The sequence below is a fragment of the Lepidochelys kempii genome, chromosome 8, assembly GCF_965140265.1.
Source record: "Lepidochelys kempii isolate rLepKem1 chromosome 8, rLepKem1.hap2, whole genome shotgun sequence".
In the NCBI taxonomy this organism is placed as follows: Eukaryota; Metazoa; Chordata; order Testudines; family Cheloniidae; genus Lepidochelys; species Lepidochelys kempii.
Genome location: NC_133263.1, coordinates 83,702,677 through 83,728,087, shown reverse-complemented (window position 1 = coordinate 83,728,087; position 25,411 = coordinate 83,702,677). Strand labels below are relative to the sequence as shown.

Here is a 25,411-nt window from a genome sequence, read left to right as displayed (position 1 = left end):
CTCAGGCAGCCTTCTGCTGTACTGTCCAGTCTGTACCACTTCCCCAGTGGCTGGTGTGGGAACCCAGGCCCACCCTTTACTTCTGGTTCCAGCTTGGGGACCTTCAAATCAGCATCCAAGTTCTGCAATATCCCACCTTGCTGTCATTTCCCTGAACCTTTTCCTATTCTGCCTCTCCCAGGCTTTTGCTCCACCATCCTTTTGATAAACCCTTCCTTCAAGCCCGGATCCCTGACGTTTCTATTTTCCCCAGGCACCATCCCTCTCTAACATCCAGAGAATAGTGCAAACTCCCTCACTGTAGCCCTGATCTGCTGCCAGCTTCCTAGATTTTTTACTAGCCCTGCCTACTCCTTCTCAGCTGGGCTCCATCATCATTCAGGGGTTACTTAGGCCATCTAATTCCCTCAACTGTGGCCTATTCATTTAGCTGACCCCTTCTGATCCTCATTAACCCCTTTTAAGCTAGTATGGGATGAACACCCCATCACACTCAGTATTTACGGATGATGTGTCAGATGACACACATTTCAATCCCTCCAACATACACAAAAATGTTAACTGTTCTAGGAATGAGTAAACAGAGCTTTTTTCCAACTTCTCCCATACAGTTCCAGGTGCCCATTGCATTCAAATGCATCATGTTAAAAGTGGAAGTAGCATATCTGTCAACACCACCTCTGGAAGAGGTGACATGTTGGTTTTTCCTACACAGTAGCATTGTATTTCCCAAGTCTCTTACACAAAGTCATGGTGGAAATATGGTTGTCCCAGCCCCAGTAGCTAGAGATTTCCTTTGGAAATACCCCAGTGCCACATAAGGTGAGGATGGTTTTTATCAGGGAGATGGGACCAAGATATATCCACTTTACAAGGTGTGTTGGAAGCAGGCTTTAACACCTGTCCCCATTTTGACTGTGGTATTGTAAGGAAAATTAAGCTTTTCAGTTTGGACACCTTGCATCAAGCCCTTGCAAAGGACCCTGTACCCAATGCTAAATTAATTATCTAACTTCATGACTAGATATGATTATTGCGGGACAAGACAACATTTAGCACTTTCTGATATGGTAAGTCTAGTCCTTGAAAATGAACCGGTGACCTGCAGCATTTGATAGTCCTAAAAAGAGTATCTAGGCTGCCTTGACTCAATAGCAAAGCTTGCCTGTGAACACAACCCTTCCTCACTTTGGCACCCACCCAATCTGGAAATCTTATTCTAAAGAGTCCCAAGGGCTTGGCTGGGATCATCGATCACATAAAGGAGGGGAGGCGCTGGGAGATTTAACTGGAACTGAGGTAGTTACTCACTGGTAAGTGCACATGGATTTCACCACCGTGTTTACAGGTACCTGCCCTTGCAGCCTCCCTCTCCCTATCTCTTTAGTACCACAGGCACGTATTCACAAACACGTTCATACGCCGGCTCATCCACAGACACACTCATAGAATCATAGAATATCAGGGTTGGAAGGGAGCTCAGGAGGTCATCTAGTCCAACCCCTTGCTCAAAGCAGGACCAATCCCCAATTTTTGCCCCAGATCCCAAATGGCCCCCTCAAGGATTGAACTCACAACCCTGGGTTTAGCAGGCCAATGCTCAAACCACTGAGCTATCCCTCCCCCAAAATACAATACATTTTTCACAGGAGCTACTTAAGAGGGTATGTTGCTATTTAGTTAATATAGGATTTATCCAACTGGAGTAATCATGGGTATAATTATAGAGTACCAGGGTTGGAAGGGACCTCAGGAGGTCATCTAGTCCAACCCCCTGCTCAAAGCAGGACCAATCCCCAATTTTTGCCCCAGATCCCTAAATAGCCCCCTCAATCACTCACATCCCTGGGTTTAGCAGGCCGATGCTCAAACTACTGAGCTATCCTGTCCCTACCCTCCACTCACATCCCTTCCTCCATTCTCAGCCCTCCACTCACACGGAGATGGCACAGATGTATTTTCTGATGACTGCAATAACTAAGCGATGATTTTCCACTGGTTGGGAGCATTTCGGGTTGCCACTGGAGGCCCCCAGTAACAGCAGTGTCCCAGTTACACACGTGTATTATTAACTGCACTGAGTACCACGGCCAGAGGTCGGAAGCTCAGCTGGTGCCCGTACTGCGCGTCCTGGACTTGGGTTGCAATCTGCACTGGCTGCATTGCAGCCTATGAAACTTTCCTGACCACGGTGGTCTGCTGGAAACGCTTTCGATCCAGCGGACCCTGTGCCCCTCCTCCCCGTCTGCAGACTACATGCCCTGGCAGATCTGTGCAGCGGGGAGGGGGACTGGGGCTAGGGGGATCTCCTTTGGCACGTACAGGTTAATAACCCAGCTGTAAGGTGGCCGCATTTGGCTGCCTACCGGTGCCTGGAAGCGCTGAAAGGGGCCGTGCCGTGTGCGCGATGCAGCCCGCAGGAGGGGGTGTGCGCTGCTCAGCCACCCACTCACACCGCCCGCTTGAGCTGTGGAGCGCGCCTGGCTCCCGCGGCACACGGCTGGGCGGCCGCAGCGGTGCTCAGGGGAGCTGGGGAAGGGGCTGGCTCTGCCTCCTCTCGCTCGTCTCTGCCCTCCGGAGCGGCCACAGCCAGTGGCCTGAGCCGGCGCCGCGCTGCAGCCCTCGGCTCCTGCGGTGGACACTGGAGAGAGGAGGCCCCCCGGGGCCGGGGGAGCAGCAGCAGCCGCGGAGCCGTCGCCCCCCTCTCCGGCAGCCGGCGGCATGAACACCTGCGATGCCAAGGAGTACCTGGCCCGGAGGGAGATCCCGCAGCTCTTCGAGGTAAGGGCGGAGCCCAGGGACCGCCCCGAGGAGCGGAGCCCGGGCAGGGGACCGATTCCGGGGGCCGCTTCCCCGGGGCGAACCCGCGTGACTCCGCCGGATCCATCCCGGGGCGCCGAGAGCCCGTCTGACCCCGGCCCCGCAGTCCCTGGGCTGCCAGCTCCCTTCCTGCGCCTTGGGCCGGACCCCAGCGCGGGAAGGGGGGACTGAGCCAGCCAAGTGGGGCAGGGAGGGCAGGAGGGAGGGGGCCAACGGGGGCCCGGAGTGGAGGGGAATGGGCAGGGTACACGGGGACAAGGGGTGCCCGAATGGCGGGGGAGGTGGGGATGAGCAGGAGAGAGGGGGCCAAGGCGGGCCCGGAGTGGGGGCGGGATGAGCAGGAGAGAGGGGGCGAAGGGGGGGGCGGAGTGGGGACAGGATGGGTAGGAGGGAGGGGGCGAAGGGGGGCCCGGAGTGTGTGTGGGGGAGAGAAGCAGGAGAGAGGGTGTGAAGGGGGAGCCCGGAGTGGGGGTAGAAGGGAGGGGGCCAAGGGGCCCGGAGTGTTTGAGGGGGGGATGAGCGGGGGAGAGGGGGTGAAGTAGGGCCCGGAGTGTGGGGGGATGAGCAGGAGAGAGGGGGAAAGGGTGTGGGGGGGGATGAGCAGGGGAGAGGGGGTGAAGGGGGGCCCGGAGTGGAGGTAGGAGGGAGGGGGCCAAGGGGCCCGGAGTGGGGGGGATGAGCAGGAGAGAGGGGGAAAGGGGTGCCCGAGTGGGGGCAGGATGGGTAGGAGGGAGGGGGCGAAGGGGCCCGGAGTGTGGGGGATGAGCAGGAGAGAGCGGGAAAGGGGTGCCCGAGTGGGGGCAGGATGGGTAGGAGGGAGGGGGCGAAGGGGCCCGGAGTGTGGGGGATGAGCAGGAGAGAGGGGGAAAGGGGTGCCCGAGTGGGGGCAGGATGGGTAGGAGGGAGGGGGCGAAGGGGGGCCCGGAGTGTGTGTGGGGGAGAGAAGCAGGAGAGAGGGTGTGAAGGGGGAGCCCGGAGTGGGGGTAGGAGGGAGGGGGCCAAGGGGCCCGGAGTGTGTGAGGGGGGATGAGTGGGGGAGAGGGGGTGAAGGGGGGCCCGGAGTGGGGGCAGGATGGGTAGGAGGGAGGGGGCGAAGGGGCCCGGAGTGTGGGGGGATGAGCAGGAGAGAGGGGGAAAGGGTGTGGGGGGGGATGAGCAGGGGAGAGGGGGTGAAGGGGGGCCCGGAGTGGAGGTAGGAGGGAGGGGGCCAAGGGGCCCGGAGTGGGGGGGATGAGCAGGAGAGAGGGGGAAAGGGGTGCCCGAGTGGGGGCAGGATGGGTAGGAGGGAGGGGGCGAAGGGGCCCGGAGTGTGGGGGATGAGCAGGAGAGAGGGGGAAAGGGGTGCCCGAGTGGGGGCAGGATGGGTAGGAGGGAGGGGGCGAAGGGGGGCCCGGAGTGTGTGTGGGGGAGAGAAGCAGGAGAGAGGGTGTGAAGGGGGAGCCCGGAGTGGGGGTAGGAGGGAGGGGGCCAAGGGGCCCGGAGTGTGTGAGGGGGGATGAGTGGGGGAGAGGGGGTGAAGGGGGGCCCGGAGTGGGGGCAGGATGGGTAGGAGGGAGGGGGCGAAGGGGCCCGGAGTGTGGGGGATGAGCAGGAGAGAGGGGGAAAGGGTGCCCGAGTTGGGGCAGGATGGATAGGCGGGAGGGGGCCAAGGGGGGCCCGCACTGTGTGTGGGGGGGGTGAGCAGGGGAGAGGGGGTGAAGGGGGGCCCGGAGTGGGGGTAGGAGGGAGGGGGCCAAGGGGCCCGGAGTGGGGGGGGATGAGCAGGAGAGAGGGGGAAAGGGGTGCCCGAGTGGGGGCAGGATGGGTAGGCGGGAGAGGGCCAAGGGGGGCCCGGAGTGTGTGGGGGGGGGGAGATGAGCAGGCGAAGGGGGGCGGCGTGGGGGCAGGATGGCCAGGGCCGGTGGAGCCCGCTCCCCGTCCCAGAGCCAGGAGAGAGGGGACGGAGCCCGCTCGCGTAGCCCGAGGGCCGGGGAAGGCATCTGGGCTGCGCTTTTACCGCTTGACCCTGTTCCTCAGCTGGAGAAGGGCCGGGCGGGGCGTTGCCGCGCCCGCCCAGTCAGCGCCGGGCCAGGGGCGGCCCTGCAGGTGACCCTGCTGCAATCATGGGCTTTCTGGCTCCTCGGACCGGGCTGGGTTTGCCTCATGCCGCACAGAAACACCCCCGCCCTTCCGCTCAGGGCTCCGGTCCCAGCCTGGCCAGCAGCCGGGAACTAGGGAATATGTGTGTCAGTCACATATTCCACGTAACTCTGGGGCGCTTTGTCAGCCTTGGCTGGAAGGCGTAATGTGCATGCTATTATTATCTCTTCCGTGATCATTTTGTCCTTCAGCCAACAGTAGAAAACGTCGTGTGTGACCAAACCCTTTTTAAAAAAATAGGTTTTAAAAAAACCCACTTAGATAAAACCCATATGCCCAATGAGTTCCTATAGAAAAATGAAATTATTGTCTAGGAACTCAGGCATAAATGATCATCCATTGTTCAAGAGCTCAATTCACTGACTGATCGATAACCCAGACTATTTCATGAGAGTTTTTTAAACATAAAATTGTTGAAGTGGTTTAGTGCAAGCTACCTGGTGTATCTGTTAATCAATATTAATTTGCTTTTTCCAGTACAATGTGGATTTTTCCACCGAGTAAACCATCTCCTGTCTGATCTGTATGAAAATATTATTTTTATACTGTTTGAAACAAGGCTTTCCCTATGAATGATTGAAAAGACATATATATATGGCAAAGGCTATGTTTATGTTTTATTCATAAGTTTTAAAAATACATGGTTTAATTATGGATACAGACAATTGTGCATCTAGAGAGATGCAAGACTTGTGTTAGCAAATAAAAGGCTCTGATACTACAAAGGTATGCATTCTTCCACAGAAATATGTACATAGTTGCAATGCTCAGTTATTTGATTATACAAAAGGTGTAACTCATACATACAAATATTTACTATATTATAAATGCAAGTGCATATAAAAGCAACATTTAAATAACTATATAAACTGTAGCTATAAAATAACACTTGGAAAAATATTGAAACATGAATGTAAGGTATTTTCATGTATTATACTATAGCACCGAATTTTATGCACACTAATCAAGGAAAGCTGAAAAATGCAATGGAAAGGACTACATCCGAAAGCATATGTTAAAAGCTAGGAGTAGGAATTGCCATATTGGAACTAATGGTCCATCTACCCATGTATCCTTTCACCAATCCTGTCTGCTCCAGAAGTGGTTATAACACCCCATAATCCACCCTACCCTTCATACACATTTATCCTGGACCAATTAGTGCAATACTACAATTAATACTACACAATGGACATTTTCTAAATGACTGTAGCTGGTGGTCAGTTCAGCTTCTTATATCACATCCATCAACATGATGTTTGAGCACCTGTCAGGGCTTTTAATATCTATCTAGTTTTTATTATATAGTGTTGTCTCTCGAACATTAATATGAGCAAAATGTTTGTAGTCATACTGGTTTTTCAGAAAATTATAAATTTTTATTGAACTAACAAGTAAACTAGAAAACATAAGCTTTAGGGCTTATCTAGCTAGTACCAGAAACACTATATATATTTGACAGTCAGAGATGTAGTTCTAAGAAAGATTAAAGAAAACTTGTTACTATTTTCTGCTTTCATTCCATTTGTAAACAGGAAAATAAAGACATACCTAGGAGCCTTATGTTCTAAGTCGTATTGGTGACCTCAGTAGGCCCAAATCCTACATTCCTTTAATGCTCCGAACATCGACTTGAACTGGAGATTTTGGGGGTGCAGGGAATGCAGAAATGGGTGCAATAAAATTCAGAATACAAGCTTGTGTTTATTTTTATAACCTTGGAACTATAACTTATTTTTGGATGTTATGTTTCAGAGTCTGTTGAATGGATTAGTGTGTTACAAACCTGATGACCCAATAGAATATCTGGAAGGCTGTTTACAAAAAGTGAAGGAACTGGGAGGGTCAGAAAAAGTGAAATGGGACACATTTGTTAGTCAAGAAAAGAGGACATTACCACCGCTCAATGGAGGACAATCAAGAAGATCCTTTTTCAGGAATGGTAATGTATATCCTTGAGCTGAATATTTTGTGTATCAGTGTAATATTAGGCAGTTTCAGATCCGCTATTTAAAAAATGTATATGTACACAAGTTTTATTTTGTACTGCTATGACAAATTAGATGTTACATTTCTTTGGGGGAAAAGTTGTAGAAATACAGACATATATATGCCAAAATATTTTAAACAAATGTGCAAGCAATTAATGAGCAGTTAATTAAATAAACTACCATTTCAGGTTTATTTTAAAACTACTTTCAAGCGTTGTTGTTTGTTGTTTTTTGGTTTGTAATAGTGGGTGGATTGTTATGTTTTCTCATAATGATTGTTATATAGGGGGAAAACTGATCAAAATTATGCCTCCTATGATGAAGTAGTTTGATGCAGAGTGGGAAGTGTGTTGTCAAAGCCATGGTTCCTGGAGGCATTGTGCCTTAACTGGTGTTTGGGGAAGTGCTCGGGGATGCAACCTTTGCCAACACATTTGAAAAGGGGCATCCTGGTGCTCGATGCATAAGAAATGCAGCTCTGCGGATGCAGATGCATGCTCTTTCCCTTGCTGCTAGCACTCTTGACCATGCCATAATTGGCCACCATAATCCTGCAGCTAAACGATGAATGTTTGTTGTGTGGTGTGCTACATCTACATATAGACATAATTCAGCTTCAGATCTTTACAGTATTTGGGCCAAATCTTTAACTGGTCCTCAGGAGCCACACACTCATTGACTTCAGTGGACCTACACTGCTTTACACCAACTGAAATTTTGTCCCTTTATGTTATAAGCAGTTATTAGAGCTGTACATTAATTTACTAACTATAACATATATGAAGAAATGATTACAACTGGTGCTTCTCAGTAAATCTAAATCTGTCATATCAATACATGCCATTCATATATTAGTAACATTAATGATCAGTAATTAGTTCCTTTTCAAGTTGCCATAGTTATTCCTCCTATCCAATATCTTTATGCAACATGAAAGGAGTTTCCACTCCCAAAATCATGGATTCCAGGTGATCTACAGGAAATGAGGAGGGCCATCTGCTCAGCGGCTTGTGCCTTCCTGCTGTCTGCGAGGGCAGATTTTCATTGAAGAATAAAAGTACTTTGCCATAAATGCAAGCTTGTAAATTTAAAAAGACACTCAAGATATCTTATAAACTAAGAACTAATTGTTTAAAATTGAATAAACCAGCTGAGTGGAGAGACTCCATACCAAATACTTCTAGTAAGTAAAATGGCACTTGAGATATTGAAGAAATTTTGTTACCACCATATTTCTTAATATAGCAACACTAGTCTTCTTTGTGTCAACCTCATGTAATAAAAAAAATGCAAGTAATGTTGACTTTACTATTTATTTCCACTTTTTCCCATTTATTTTATTGTTCTGCAGTGATGCCTGACAATCCTAACTTTCCTTATCGACGATATGACCGACTCCCTCCAATCCACCAATTCTCCATAGAAAGTGACACAGATCTTTCTGAAACTGCTGAGCTAATTGAGGAGTATGATGTATTTGATCCTACAAGACCCCGACCAAAAATCATCCTTGTCTTAGGTATGAAGGCAAAGTGAGGGTCAATTGTTTGACAAACCCATATTATTATTCTCTCTGCACTGATATTTATAGTGTGAATAAATCAGATGCCTACAATGTTTAAATGTAAACTTTCTACTTCAGTTAGGTAAAGAATATGGTCCAAGTGCAAACTATGTCTCAGGTTTGGTTGCTGGATAAGAAAATATAGTTGTCCACAGAAAAGGGAACTGTAAAATTAGATAAGCTATATCCCTTGAGAAGAAAATACTGGTCTCATATGACCTGCGCTTAAAACTCCTTGATGCATTAAATAACCAGCATATCCTGTTTGAGTGAAAGCCTGCCTCTTCAGTCCACTACTTTGATAAATTCATCTCTAGCTACACTCAGCCAGTTGGCTGATGTGCTCAGTAAGAACAAACTACTTAATTACACATTTTTCACAAAATTCAGCATTGCTTGTTGCTTTGTGGCATTTGCAAGAAAACTGATAATTTTCAACCTCAGGTAAGATATGCTAATCAATCAGTATACCTATAATTTAAATCCAGGCCAATAGTTTGTCCAGTGGACATGAAGCATTTGCATTTCACTTGTCTGGATTACGTTTTTTGTTGTCAGGGTGTTCTATTTCCATGTGCCAAGAGGTCCTGATTTCCAAATGCCATATCAGGGCCTGATTCTCCAATGCTTTGCACCATATCTAGTCATTTATACCTGTGCAAAATGAAATTGCTGCCAAATCAGATTTCTCCTCTCAATTACACTGGTGGTAGTGTTTTGTGCCCATTTTGCATTTACTTTGCATATGTGTAAATGACTACACAAGGTGCAAAGCAGTGAAGAATCAGATTCTGAATCTAAAAGGACTTATATTAAAGGGAACAAATACAATCTCCATGAGAGAGGATATTGTGTGTGTCTCCTCTACGATATACAGCAGAAGCGCTGAGAACAAAATGTCTGCTGAACTCTGCACACAGGGAGAGTTCTTAGAAATGTAAAGGGCAATACACATAAAACAAAAAAGCATCACATTTTCATAGCTACTGGTGCATACCCCTCATACGGCTGCTAGACAATGATGTTTTCCTCAGCCTGTTGATCTTACTTTCTAATGCAGAAATCAAAACATGGGAAAATTTCAGAGCCTTCATATGCTTTGAGCTCTATGACCTTCAGCAGATGGAGAAGTAACACAAATGTCTTTTATTTTTCTTATTTTAACAAATAGATGGCCATCCTTTTCATAAGAGAGCAAATCCAGGCCTCTCTACTCTGTGGCCATGGAAGGCCCTCATGCAGTGGAATCAATGTGGTTCCATTGCACAAATGAAGTGGGTGAAGACTGGATGTAGGTGAAATGCACAGTAAGCGTGCACTCCTGGAACAGGGTGGAGTTTTCTCCAGTGCGTGCTTCCTGCCTCATTGCATGTAGGGAGCAAGGGATGGGTGTGTCAAGGTTCCTTCCCCACTCTGAACTCTAGGGTACAGATGTGGGGACCTTCATGAAAGACCCCCTAAGCTTATTCTTACCAGCTTAGGTTAAAAACTTCCTCAAGGTACAAACTTTGCCTTGTCCTTGAACCCTATGCTGCCACCACCAAGCATGTTAAACAAAGAACAGGGAAAAAGGCCATTTGGAGACGTCTTCCCCCCAAGCCGTACACCCCCTTTCCTGGAGAAGGCTTGATAAAAATCCTCACCAATTTGCATAGGTGAACACAGACCCAAACCCTTGGATCTTAAGAACAATGAAAAAGCAATCAGGATCTTAGACGAAGAATTTTAATTAAAGAAAAAGTAAAAGAATCACCTCTGTAAAATCAGGATGTAAAATCATTACAGCGTAATCAGATTCAAAACATAGAGAATCCCTCTAGGCAAAACCTTAAGTTACAAAAAGACACAAAACCAGGAATATACATTCCATTCAGCACAACTTATTTACCAGCCATTTAAACAAAAGGAAATCTAATGCATTTCTAGCTAGATTACTTACTAACAAGTTCTAATACTCCATTCCTGATCTGTTCCCGGCAAAAGCATCACACAGACAGACAGACCCTTTGTTCCCCTCCCCGCCCAGCTTTGAAAGTATCTTGTCTCCTCATTGGTCATTTTGGTCAGGTGCCAGCGAGGTTATCTTAGCTTCTTAACCCTTTACAGGTGAAAGGGTTTTGCCTCTGGCCAGGAGAGATTTTATAGTTCTGGATAGAAAGGTGGTTACCCTTCCCTTTATATTTATGACAGGGTGCTGTGTGAAGATCTTTCTGTTTCCCATCTAAAGGGAAACTATGTAAGCAGCCCACAAAAGCTACTTCAGCCATTGGGCTGACTTGCCCCCATTGAATGGCTCTGAAGCTTAGCGGACAAAGAATCCTCAATGCATCTATACATCATCTGTTGGAAACTATCTCCAACATTTCAAATTCTGTACATTAATCCAAAAAATATCAACCAAATTCAATTTCCTCCCTCTTTGTAAACATGCTTGTCAACTTAAGTCATACCAAGGAACTAGGAACATCAAATCTGCAAAAGAGGAAAATAGATAATTATTTGACATGGGAAATAATTTTGTCCTAGTCCTCTTAACTTAGGAAAAGTTCAGAGAATAAACTCATTGTTTCATAAATCAGTTTGGTATAAGGGTAATTTTCTGACTGATAAAAACTTACTTCAGATATGAGAAGGGGGTTGTGAACCTTTGATACCCTACAATTTGTGGCTTAATTATTTTTTTGGGCACAAAATGAAGATGAAAGCATAGAAATACAGGACTGCGTGCACTTCCTTTTTAATATGTGTTTCATAGCAAAGGAAAGTTTTCTTGAGGATAAGAGTGAAACCCTCCTCTGTTCAGCAGGCTGTGTGGTTTCTTTCAGCTCTTTTGAAAATTTAGGAGTAAAGATTGAGATTTTCCAGTATTAATAAAGGGGATATTAATGGGTGATCTTTTTCCTAGTTCTTCACATCAAATATCCTGTGCAGCTCTGATAGAATAAGGCAAACTTTTTCCTCCATCACCAAATTTGCTATATCAGACAATATTATCTATATTTATTCTGCCTGTTAATTATTGCTCTGTTGCAGTTAGGTGATTTCAGGAAGATTTTGAATCTCCCGGTTGAAGGATAGGGAACTGAATTGACTGTCCCTCTTTGGCAACTCTATTCAACCTTTAAACCTTGTAAAATGTTTTGATTCCCAGTTGATAGGTGCTTTATAAATAGATACCCTGTTGCCAGTAAATAAAGCCTTGCAAATTCATAATAGTATATTTAAAATTACTTACAATATATATAGGGCTAAATTCTGCCATCCTTATTCTCACTCAGTAGTTTCTCACTCCACCAGTAGTCCCACTGATTTCAATGGCAGAATCTGGCCCATAAAAACTGGCTACTACTATCTAACCCTAAGTCATACTATTTTGTAGCACATATGGAGAAATATCCTAGGGTGTAATCTTTCCAACAGATATTTGTTAATTATATAAATCCTTAAGAAAGGTTTATGGGACTAACATAGGTAATATAAGGAAGAGATACATTATTCCTCATAACCAGTTCGTTATCTGTTATCTCAGATATTAATATTTGCTTCCACTGTATTACTTTATTTTAAAAAGTACACAGAAGAATAAAACTAATTCTAAATGGTTCTAAAATTCTTGGGGTACCTGAAGTGTGTATGCTTTGACAGAAATCATTACATATACCAATTCGCTTAAACCTTCTCCACTCATTTAGTATTTCGAAGGATGTTAATTTTACAAACTCTAGAATTTTCTGCAGACATATTTAGGAATAGACATTGATACTCCTATTCCATGAGTAGTTCCATTGACTTCAGTGGGACCACTTGTAGACTAAGGTACATTTTTAATGTGAATAAGGGAATATCTGTCCCTCCATTTGAATTCTGTTATAGCTTTCCTTAACCGAAATGGAGAAGAGGCCTTGATACTCTTCTTCCTTACACTTGTATAAACCAGGAAAAGCTCCACTAAAGTGGTTAGTAAAGGGAGGTAAGTGAATGGAGAATCAAGCCCAGAAAGAACAAGCTCATCTGTTTTTTTGACTCATGCAAATATTCTATTTTAGATTGTTAACTTTAGGTTCAGTCCTGCAATAAATCCACTTCTACTGAACTTTGATGAGAGTGCTAACTATGGAACAACTGTAGGATTTGATTTGAAAGTACATTGGGAAATTGGTGCTGATGACAGAGATGTCATAGTGAATTTGACATTCCGAATGAAAGCTCTATTTTTTGCTTATCTTTACAATAGGTGGCCCAGGAAGTGGGAAGGGAACACAAAGTTTGAAAATAGCAGAACGTTATGGATTTGAATACATATCAGTTGGTGAATTGTTAAGGAAGAAGATCCACAATACAAGCAGCAATAGAAAATGGAGTCTAATTGCTAAAATAATTACTACAGGAGAACTGGCCCCTCAGGTACAACTCCCCTAAGAAATACCATCTTTTTGGTATTTATTCTGTAAAGATTTTTACATGCTGCGTTAATATGCATCACCAAAAAACTTTTAAAACTATTTCTCTCCATGAAAGGAAACGACCATAACTGAGATAAAGCAGAGATTAATGCAGATTCCTGAAGAAGAAGGCATAGTTATTGATGGATTTCCAAGAGATGTTGCACAGGCACTCTCCTTTGAGGACCAAGTAAGAGACTGTCTTTATTCTTAAGAAAACTTATGTGTCTCATATCATTGTTAAGCTTCTTGAAATTAATGAGCAGATTCTCAGCATTGCTCTTTAAATCTTTTCAAATACATAATTACAATTGACAAAAGGTCACTTTCTTGGCATATACTTTAGGGTATGAAGACAGAAAATTCTGTAAAAAGACAGAATGTGATAGTGGAACCAATAAGCCTAACCTCCCGCTGATGTAATGAAAATCCTCCCAAGTTCAAGGGAAAAAATCTAACAATTTTCTTACATCATTTAGGAAGGGAAAAAAGTTATCCTTTAATATTTAATTGTACAATTTAAATGTTCATTAAGAGAAACACATTGTAGTCAATGAATTCCTTCACAATCAAGGAGGAATGGTCTCAAGGTTATTCTGAGGTGCTGAAAAGACTGGAACAAATGCTAAGATTAAAATTGCCTGCATTTTTGTGAGCTCACTTAATCCAATAGTGGTCATCTCATTTTAGAAATAGTTGTCTGTTGGCTTGCCTAGTTTTGATTATTGAAATCAATTTAGTCTGACTAAATTTAGTCAGATAAAATGATTGCGTAGTAAAGTACAGAGTCCTATCTGGATGACATAGACATGTATATAGACATGTATATAAGTTAATTAATCTAAAATATGTAAATGTAATTTCTACTTGGGTGCAGTGTTGTGAGGCAAAAAGTTATTTCATCTTCTGATTAAACACTGTAACATGTAATATTTCCTTATGGCCATATGCAAAGGTTACAATTCAGTATTGCATTTCTAGAGTGCTTTTCAAGCAAACCATTTCAGAGTGCTCCATAATCACTAAAAGCACTAATTATCATTTCTGTACTTTGAATTCTAAATGGAATTGCCTCAATAGAAGTAACAAAAAGAAAGCAGCCTAATGAGGCTCTTCATTATTGCTCTTTTATAAGGTATAATTCTGTGTGAAGTTCAGAAAATCAAATTGAGAAAATTAAAAGAAACTGACAAAATAGTTATTATGGAAAACAGTTGACTGCCAGCTACATTTGCTTATAAATTAAAAAAGGAGAAATTTGTGGTTAATGTTAATTATTTTGGAAACTAAAAAAAGAATAGAAATTTAGTCCGAATCATCATTCAGTCAGTTTTTGTTTTCAGTAGACATTGTTTAAAATATCTTTTTATAATAAAATTGCAGTTAGTGTAAGCAGGGTGGTGTTATTTGAAGAGAGTTATGCCAGGCAGGTGACCATTATATATAAGGTTTATGCATTACATAACATACTTACAGATATATAAGAATAATGATCATACAGTGTAAGTACATACATCATTAAAAATTGGGCCTTATTCTTATTTACTCTAAGACAGTGGTTCTCAACTCTGGTCCACTGCTTGTTCAGGGAAAGCCCCTGGCGCGCCAGGCTGGTTTGTTTACCTGCTGCATCCGCAGGTTTGGCTGATCGTGGCTCCCACTGGCCGCGGTTCGCCGCTCCAGGCCATTGGAGGCTGCAGGAAGCAGCGCGGGCCGAGGGATGTGCTGGCCACCCTTCCCGCAGCCCCCATTGGCCTGGAACGGTGAACCGCAGCCAGTGGGAGCCGCGATCGGCCAAATCTGAGGACGTGGCAGGTAAACAAACCAGCCCAGCGCACCAGGGACTTTTCCTGAACAAGCGGTGGACCAGAGTTGAGAACCACTGCTCTAAGACTATTTTACATTTTTGCTCAAGCATTGTAACTTGGCCTTAAAGGGCTAAGGCCCCATTACACTGCCAAAGCCTTACTGTAATTGAGAATCAAGCCCAGCATATTTATTCATCTCACTATGAGCCTTTTGCCCAAGTCTGTATATGTATTTATTTCTTTAAGAACATGTAGTCTGATCCTGCAGTCTTTGTGCACTAAAATCTCCCATAAACATCAAGGGAAAACTTGAGTGTGCAGAGATAGCAGGAGTAGACCGAGAATTAACATTTTAAAACTGTATAACACACTGATGATTGTCAACAACAAAAGATAAATCGTATATTAAAATCTAATAAGCAGGACAAAGAGGAAAACTCAAAACACTATCACCAATCAATTAAACGTTTAAAAAATAACAGAACTAGAGAAAATTAAACAGTAATAAGGCATTTTACAGACAAGGTCCCAGATTCAGCTAAGCATTTAAGCAAGTGTTTAACTTTAAGCATGAGTAATCTATCACTATTTAACAGACCACTTAGGTTCTTTATTGTACTGGGTCCAATGAGAACAAAGTCCCTTCCCTGAAGAGTTTATTGTAGCTTACAGATGAATGATGACAAATGGCATACAACTAAAAGCAGTGATTTAGTGGTGAAACGGAGGACGCTTCTTGGTTCTATGACTTTGTTGTTTGATTCTGTTGTTGGCAAGGGAAGAATGAAAAGAGATGGGAGTGGAGGAATAGGCAGGAACTACACTGCACGGGTTCTTCATACCCCAACAACTATCCTACAGTGAAATTAACCCATGTACATAGGACCAGCACTTGGCCTATAAGCCCTTACGCAGGGGTGCATTTCACTCTTAAAGATGTTGTGACTAATACCACTATGCCTCTGTCAAGCCTGAGGGGGTGATGAGGGTAGCCACTGAAAAGTAAATCCATCTGCACAGCAAGGGAGCAGGAAGAGGTAAAAGCTCATTTGTGAACTCTTCTTTTGCTGTGTTCAAATATATCTTATTTGCTTTTTTTAAAATTCAATTGTCCTGTCAAAGTTCCTCTAATATGTGTTAAAAATACCCTTCTGGCAACATTGTTAGCTCTCATTGATCCTAGGAGACTAGGGAAACAGAGGGGGATGATGACAAATGCTAACTTGGGCTCTACCACAGACTTTCTGTGTGATAAACTTCAGTAAGCCACTTACCCTCTCTGTGACTCAGACCCCTCTTCTGTAGCATGAGGATAATAACTGAAGGGATGGCATAGTCTTCAGGCTAAAATTGATAATGTTTATAAAGTGTTTAGAGATCCTTAGGTAGAAAGTGCAGTGGAATTGTTAAGTACAAACTACTGAATGCTTCACAGTAATTTGTATAAGACTGCAATTTAAAAACATGACTCGTGTTTTCTACAACTTATAAATGTTTAAGCTTTCTTAATGGCTGTGTGTAGAAGCTATTCATAATTTATAAGGAAAGGGAAAAATTGTTCTCATTAGCCAAAAGTGAAAAGATGAGAAATAATGAGTTGAAGCTGCAGCAAGGGGCATTTTGATTAGATAAGATGACACTTCTTAATTAGAAGATCTATTAGGAAATAGAAAATGTAAGGGAAATGGTGAAATCCCCAGTAATGAAAATAATCAAATATTAGGCTGGAGTATGTACCCCTTATCCATGTTGGTGAATACCTACAGTTGGTGAATACCACACAATTGACTTCAGTTCCTCTGAAGTCAATCAGACTATGCATGGGAGTAAGTGCCCACCAGTGTGAGTAAGGGGTGCACCATCTAGGTTATTACAATCAAATTTTAAAAGGTTAAATTTAATTGAACCATCAAGATGTACACATGCTCACAACAGGTGATCTTTTAAACAACCATTTCTCTTTCTCATCCCATCTCCACCTTATAGTTTGGCAACAGCATTCATCACACTGAATTTAAAATTACAAGACTAAACTCTTTAGAACAGTGGCTGTGTCTTGTTATTTATTCTATAAGGCACTTTGCACACTTCTGGGTGCTGTGAAATTAATAATAAATATTGTGAGTTTGTATTGGGATATGCAGAACATGCCACAGTACAGTGGATGTATAGATGACCCTCTAGGATCCCTTGAAATAGATAACATATGGATTTGGGGGAGGGACAACAATGAGAAGTGGGAACATAGTGTTGTAATAAATTCATCCCTTGTCATTTGTTATAATCTGTAGAATGCTGGGGATGGATATGTACCAGCCTGTAAAAGTTTGTAATTACCAAAGGAGTGTTCACTTGTAAAGCAGCATTTTCACTGGAGTCCCCTCCTTTTGACACTGTTTACACAGACCTAATTATATTGCAAGAACATACATAATAATATCAGATCAAATAGGAGAGAATGAACAAGGAGACTTTGCAAAAGGGTAAATGGTTAAATTATGTGGAATTGGAGATTGATACAAATAAAGGAAACTGGAGAGAATGGGTAAAGCAGGAAGAGAGATTAAGTTGATGTGGAGAGGGTGGGATACAGAGCAATAAGCTGGGCAGGTTTCAAAAACAAACAGCCTTGTTTAATTCAATTAAACATTTTTGCAATATTGGGTCTTTTGGCATCAGAGGCAAACTGAGAGGGCCTGCATAGGTGCTCTGTGCCATTTGAACCCTTTCTTTGCTCTGCCTGTGAGATGTGGGGCAGTGAGGCTGAGGAAGATGTCTTAATAGAGTGCCCGCATAAGGGGCCTCTGTACCTACGATACACCAGAGAGGCAGGCTCTGCACTGGCTCTGAATAGGCTACTGTGGAGAATGTTATTGGTTGCAGGCTGGAGGTGGGCCAGGAGAGGTCTTCTTATCAAGATCCAGTGCTCCAAAACTTCCATATGGGTGTGTGTAAGGGCACTGGCTGCTAGGCTATGGGCTAGAATAGTGACCAAAGAGAGGAAATCTGCCATACACACGCCAACTCTACAGAGTTCCGTGAATGAAAGAGATTTACTTAACCTCTATGCAGTGTTAGGGTATAAATGTCACTACAGAATCGTAGAAATGTAGGGCTGGAAGAGTGGTCATGTAGTCTAGCCAACTACACTGAGGCAGGATCAAATGTACCTAGGCCAATGCTGACAGGTGTTTTTTCCAACCTGTTCTTAAAAACCTCCAATGATGGAGATTCCACAACCTCCTTTGGAATCCTATTCCAATGCTTAGTTAGATAGTTTATCTTAATATCTAACCTAAATCCAGGGGTGAAAGTAACACAGAAGACTTATTGGTACGGGGGCCCAGCTCCAGGTCCCTGGAAGGGGTGCGGCCTTGGGCAGAAGGGGCGGGGCTGGGGGTTAGCCTCCCCCAGCCAGCCCATCTGCGCTGCCTGGCCTGGGTTGCCCGGGGCTCCAGCAGTGATTTTAAAAGGGCCTGGGGCTCTGGCTGCTGCCGTGGTAGCAGCAGTGGTGGCCGGGAGCCCCAGGCCCTTTTAAATTGCCGGGCTGCCCCTTTTACATCCTCCCCCCCACCATCGGTGGCTCTGCCAGTAGGATCCCTACCGTCAGGGCCACCAACAGTGGGGGAAGGGGCAGTGATGTTAAAGTGCTGCCGCAGCAGCGCTTTAATGTCAGCTGCATTTGGGCCGGTACCGGTGGCTATTTCTTACCGGTATGCCGTACCGACCCATACCGGCCCACATTCACCCCTGCCTCAATCTCCTTTGCTGCAGATTAAGCCAATTACTTCTTGTCGTACCTTCAGTGGACATGGAGAACAACTGATCACGGTCCAGCTGTACTGCTACCTAGCCAGTTATTCTCCGGTTTGTATTTGTGCATTTGCTTTTTCCTTCCTGAGTGTAGTAGTCTGCACTCGTCTTCACTGAATTTCATGTTATTGATTTCAGACCAATTCTCCAATTTCTCAAGGTCGTTTTGAATTCTAATGCTGTCCTCCAAAATGCATGCAACCCCTTCTAGTTGCTGTCATCCACAAATTTTCTATGCTTACACTCTACTCCATTATGCAAGTCATTAATGAAGGACTTGTGCCCAGCAATTACAAGGACAAGCTAATGGCTAATTGTCAGAAATGCTCACCATACCAATAAAATACAAAGGCTAAGAGTAGGGAAAGCATTCTACCATTTTTGTTTGCAAGCACATGTAGAAATTAGTTAAATAAGTGCATGTATCCTCAGAAGCATCTTTAACATAATATCTGATATTAAAATTATGTGTATTTAATTAAAAATTAAACTTATTTGGTTTTCCAGCTCACATGGCTCAATTATGAAGAGTTAGCATTCTTTGGGCTTAAATCTTTTCTTTACTTAATCAAGAAATTACAAAATGCTATAGTATGAGCATTAACTACAATGTCTGCTCTTGCATGGACTTTTTATGTTAAAATATCCCATTGATAGTGAATTCTAGTTAAACTTCTGATGTATTTCCTCCTACTAACTTCAACACATTTCTTCTTGCCACTTCGGCTAATCCAAAAGCTTGATTCACTGAACTTCACATGCTCCCTTTTTGCTAGGACAAAATATAGTTGAGCCAAACAAACCCTATTAATGCTAATATTCCTGAACATAGGAATAGTTTAGAGATTATAGTATCTTCCAGTTATGTTTCCACCATCAGCTTGTTTGTGCCGCACAGCTACAATGTTCCTAAAGTAGTACTATGTAGAATTATATCAAAAACACAGTGCATCTCAGCTAGTCAGAATGCCTCTAGGAAATGGGCATCTTCAGAGTACCCATAGAATCATAGAATATCAGGGCTGGAAGGAACCTCAGGAGGTCATCTAGTCCAACACCCTACTCAAAGCAGGCCAATCCCCAACTAAATCATCCCAGTCAGGGCTTTGTCAAGCCTGACCTTAAAAATATCTAAGGAAGGAGATTCCACCACCTCCCTAGGTAACGCATTCCATTGTTTCACCACCCTCCTAGTGAAAAAGTTTTTCCTAATATCCAATCTAAACCTCCCCCACTGCAACTTGAGACCATTACTCTTTGTTCTGTCATCTGCTACCACTGAGAACAGTCTAGAGCCATCCTCTTTGGAACCCCCTTTCAGGTAGTTGAAAGCAGCTATCAAATCCCCCCTCATCTTCTCTTCCGCAGACTAAACAATCCCAGTTCCCTCAGCCTCTCCTCATAAGTCATGTGTTCCAGTCCCCTAATCATTTTTGTTGCCCTCCGCTGGACTCTTTCCAGTTTTTCCATGTCCTTCTTGTAGTGTGGGGCCCAAAACTGGACACAGTACTCCAGATGAGGCCTCACCAATGTCGAATAGAGGGGAACAATCACGTCCCTCGATCTGCTGGCAATGCCCCTACGTATACATCCCAAATACCATTGGCCTTCTTGGCAACAATGGCACACTGTTAACTCATATTCAGCTTCTCGTCCACTGTATCTCCTAGGTCCTTTTCTGCAGAACTGCTGCCGAGCCATTCGGTCCCTAGTCTGTAGCGGTGCATGGGATTCTTCCATCCTAAGTGCAGGACTCTGCACTTGTCCTTGTTGAACTTCATCAGATTTCTTTTGGCCCAATCCTCTTATTTGTCCAGGTTCCTCTGTATCCTATCCCTACCCTCCAGCGTATCTACCTCTCCTCCCAGTTTAGTGTCATCTGCAAACTTGCTGAGGGTGCAATCCACACCATCCTCCAGATCATTTATGAAGATATTGAACAAAAACGGCCTGAGGACCGACCCTTGGGGCACTCCACTTGATACCGGCTGCCAACTAGACATGGAGCCATTGATCACTACCCGTTGAGCCCGACAATCTAGCCAACTTTCTATCCACCTTATAGTCCATTCATCCAGCCCATACTACTTTAACTTGCTGGCAAGAATACTGTGGGAGACCGTGTCAAAATCTTTGCTAAAGTCAAGGAACAACATGTCCACAGCTTTCCCCTCATCCACAGAGCCAGTTATCTCGTCATAGAAGGCAATTAGATTAGTCAGGCATGACTTGCCCTTGGTGAATCCATGCTGACTGTTCCTGATCACTTTCCTCTCCTCTAAGTGCTTCAGAATTGATTCCTTGAGGACCTGCTCCATGATTTTTCCAGGGACTGAGGTGAGGCTGACTGGCCTGTAGTTCCTAAGATCCTCCTTCTTCCCTTTTTCCAAGATGGGCACTACATTAGTCTTTTTCCAGTCGTCTGGGACTTCCCCGGATCACCATGAGTTTTCAAAGATAATGGCCAATGGCTCTGCAATCACATCCACCAACTCCTTTAGCACTCTCGGATGCAGTGCATCCGGCCCCATGGACTTGTACTCGTCCAGCTTTTCTAAATAGTCCCGAACCACTTCTTTCTCCACAGAGGGCTGGTCACCTCCTCCCCATGCTGTGCTGCCCACTGCAGTAGTCTGGGAGGTGACCTTGTTCGTGAAGACAGAGGCAAAAAAAGCATTGAGTACATTAGCTTTTTCCACATCCTCTGTCACTTGGTTGCCTCCCTCATTCAGTAAGGGGCCCACACTTCCCTTGACTTTCTTCTTGTTGCTAACATACCTGAAGAAACCCTTCTTCTTACTCTTAACATCTCTTGCTAGCTGCAACTCCAGGTGTGATTTGGCCTTCCTGGTTTCACTCCTGCATTCTCGAGCAATATTTTTATACTCTTCCCTGGTCATTTGTCCAATCTTCCACTTCTTGTAAGCTTCTTTTTTGTGTTCAAGATCAGCAAGGATTTCACTGTGAAGCCAAGCTGGTCGCCTGCCATATTTACTATTCTTTCTACACATTGGGATGGTTTGTCCCTGTAACCTCAATAAGGATTCTTTAAAATACAGCCAGCTCTCCTGGACTCCTTTCCCCTTCATGTTATTCTCCCAGGAGATCCTGCCCATCAGTTCCCTGAGGGAGTCAAAGTCTGCTTTTCTGAAGTCCAGGGTCCGTATTCTGCTGCTCCCCTTTCTTCCCTGTGTCAGGATCCTGAACTCGACCATCTCATGGTCACTGCCTCCCAGGTTCCCATCCACTTTAGCTTCCCCTACTAATTCTTCCCGGTTTGTGAGCAGCAGGTCAAGAAGAGCTCTGCCCCTAGTTGGTTCCTCCAGCACTTGCACCAGGAAATTGTCCCCTACCCTTTCCAAAAACTTCCTGGATTGTCTGTGCACCGCTGTATTGCTCTCCCAGCAGATATCAGGGTGATTGAAGTCTCCCATGAGAACCAGGGCGTGCGATCTAGTAGCTTCCGCGAGTTGCCGGAAGAAAGCCTCATCCACCTCATCCCCCTGGTCCGGTGGTCTATAGCAGACTCCCACCACGACATCACCCTTGTTGCTCACACTTCTAAACTTAATCCAGAGACACTCAGGTTTTTCTGCAGTTTCATACTTCAGCTCTGAGCAGTCATACTGCTGCTCCCTTACATACAGTGCAACTCTCCCATCTTTTCTGCCCTGCCTGTCCTTCCTGAACAGTTTATATCCATCCATGACAGTACTCTAGTCATGTGAGTTATCCCACCAAGTCTCTGTTATTCCAATCACATCATAATTCCTTGACTGTGCCAGGACTTCCAGTTCTCCCTGCTTGTTTCCCAGGCTTCTTGCATTTGCGTATAGGCACTTGAGATAACTCGCAGATCGTCCCTCTTTCTCAGTATGAGGCAGGAGCCCTGCCCTCTCGCTTGCTCCTGCTCGTGCTTCCTCCCGGTATCCCACTTACCTCAGGGCTTTGGTCTCCTTACCCAGTGGCTATTATTTCTGTATCACTTCAGATCTACAAATCAAGGGGAAGAGAGACAATCCTCCAAACAATAATCTCTAGTCATGCTAGCCCTCCCTGCATGGCATCCATATTTACACCTTAAAGCCCAGAGGAACAGATGACTCTTCAAATTAGAACTGAAGCGCAATTTTATTTTCTTGGTCTACAAAACCTCCATATGACTATGCAGAAATGTCTCAGCTCCCTCTGTAGATACTGGATTAGTTAGAATAATAAACTGGCTTCTAGTTTTTCTAATTTTGGTAATACTGAGGCTCGTGTCACCATGGTATCTGAGCAGCAAAAGTGCTCAGCACCCAATAGCAGCCATGACCACTTGGTGTAATTCCATTAATTAAAATGATTTTATTACGGATATAAACTAGTATGGTGTCAAAATCAGACTCTGAATACTCGGAGTCACAGTTTTCCTTAGAGCCACTTGCCTATGTCCAAAATACAGCATGTATTTCTCCGCTTTAACTCCGCCTCGTGACTGAACATCTCACATCCTAACCCAGGTAGCTTTTCTCACAGGAAGGCCTTGGATTCTTGCCCAGTTTTGATTCTCCCATTTCCTATTTCATGAGTGTTGCCAACTTGATTTGTGATATTACTGCTTATTCTTAAAATTCCAGCTCCTCGAATCATGGGATTACATGAGAATCTCAGCTGCCGTTTTAAATGAAAATAAGTTTCTAGCCCTCCTGGTCATGGAGAAAAGCTTGAAAACATGAACCAAAAAGCAAATAAAAAGAACCCCAAATTTGTTCATGATTTTTTTTTGGAGATTTGTTCATTATTTTTGAATGCTTGAGGCTGTCAGTACTGCTGATTTAATTCTGGTTTGTCCTTTCTTTGAGCCTCAAGAAACAAGTAACCTAAAAGCAGGCATTCCACTTTCCTTTAGATTGGCAAATATTGGAAAGTTCTTTAAATTCCAAGCGTATTTTGGAAAATGCTGAGGTGAAAGCAATTTACTTAGTATTAACCTGTCAGCTTGAAATCCAGCGAGTCACCTACAGGAGCAGCATGCTCATGCATGTTAAGTATCTTCAGCTCCAGTGACACCATAATGCGATGGCTCTGATTGGTGAGTTGAACTCAAATAGCCGAAGAAGAAACTGCAGCTTGACCTTCTCATCCAGTCCCTGAGGTGACAGTAGGTCTTTCCTTCCCAGGAAAACCACAGTTTAGAATTACAATATTTTCCAGTTAATTTCAATTACTCTTATTCCATTTTCATTCACTCATATGTCACTCTTTCCTTCTGTGTTCAGCAGGTTTTTTTTAATCTCAGCAGGAGTAAATCCATCCAAAGTTTGACTAGAATTTATTAACAGGTAGATATATCAATAATGAAATGAAATGTAGGGTAGATATTGCAATTAATAGATATGTTAATGAAGAGTGTAGAGTTTAATTCCATGTTAAAATAAAAGGATTATGTTGTAAAGAATAAGTATTTTTAATTGTGTTGTGTGAGCCAGATAATATGGATTAATTTGAGGAGGTTAAATTTCAATCAAATATATATATTGTTCTTTTAAAGATGCCTCTGAGAACATGTACATTCATTTCTACATGTGCTTTGCAAACCGGAAGATTGGAAGCCTTTTGTTTTTCTTAATTTATAGAGAACCATTTTGTATGAATTAGGTTAACCTGTTAATTCCCAAACACAGTTTTCCCAGGGAGGAGTCCATGCTCCCTCCACAATGCTGGAGGGAAACAGGTTTTGTGCAGAGAACACTGTAGGAACTTGTATAGGACGAGAATTCAGTTCTCCCCATGAGCAGGCTCAGGGCAGCACTACAGGTGCTCTAGGTCTGTTACTCAAACCATTGGACGGGAATAGTGGCTGCAACCCTTATACAGCCCCCCGCTGGTATTTATGGCCACTGGTTGTGTTCTCTGTGCTGGGATTTGCAGAGCAGAACAATTACAAGTCCACTATATCACAGATATTTTATGACCATCCACTGACGGGTGAATTTCAATCTCAATGACAAAAGGCAAGTACTTAGTAAAAGGGGAGGGATGGTGAAAATTTTGTTCTTCAGAACAACAGAAGCTCTCTTGAATTCAGCCATGCTGTTATTTATCTATGATGAAAGTGACTCCTCCTGCGTTTGGTGCATTTTGGTTCATTCCAACAGCTACACACCCACCACTACCCACATCGTGTTATGAGACAGATTCTCTTCTCTGCAAAACAAATCTATCACCCCTAAAATAAATCCATTGCCCAGAAAGTAAATCTACCTCTTCCCTCTCAAAAATCTATATATCTTCCTCCTCTTGCCGCTCCTCTCCTGTTTTTCCCCATTCCTAAAACTCCATCTCAAATAGCTCACTACCCCCCACAAATTCAACTGTTTATCTCCTCTTGGCCCTACCATTGTATCCTTTGTCCCGGCTGCTCAAGCCCCAAAATACCGTTTCCTAATGGACTAATACTTGACTAAAGGCATAAGAGCCCTGCCTAGCTGGACAAAGTCTAGCTGGACAGAAGAGTAAACTTGGTCTGCATGATCAGTAACCCTTGCTCCCTAACACACTGCCTGTGTGTTCTCGTTAGCCGCCTTGAGGTGCCTGCTGCCCAGGAGTGAGAGTTACACTGAGGGAAGAGCAAAAGGCAGAGCTGCTGACTATATGTTTGGGATACTGATCTGCAGGGAGAAAGGCCAACTAGCAGGTAATGCTGTTGGCACTTGTTACTGAGCCCCTGCTGGCTGCTTCAGAGTCATAAGTAACTGAGCTCCCAGTCAGTGTATCCAGGATGATATTTATATGCACAGAGAGAGCCTGCACATGGTTTATATACCATTTAAATCCCACTTAAGTTCCCTC

General features: G+C 44.0%; 1 protein-coding gene across 1 annotated transcript in view; it reads left to right on the top strand.

Moving 5' to 3' along the window:
• Positions 1 to 2,504: 2,504 nt before the first annotated feature.
• Positions 2,505 to 25,411, top strand: part of AK5 (adenylate kinase 5) — a 150,829-nt gene continuing 127,922 nt past the window's right edge. The window contains exons 1-5 of the mRNA XM_073357295.1: positions 2,505 to 2,781; positions 6,715 to 6,901; positions 8,302 to 8,469; positions 12,749 to 12,918; positions 13,033 to 13,146. Coding sequence (XP_073213396.1) covers positions 2,722 to 2,781; positions 6,715 to 6,901; positions 8,302 to 8,469; positions 12,749 to 12,918; positions 13,033 to 13,146 — 699 coding nt within the window. The 5' untranslated portion in view covers positions 2,505 to 2,721. The remainder of the gene's footprint in view (positions 2,782 to 6,714; positions 6,902 to 8,301; positions 8,470 to 12,748; positions 12,919 to 13,032; positions 13,147 to 25,411) is intronic.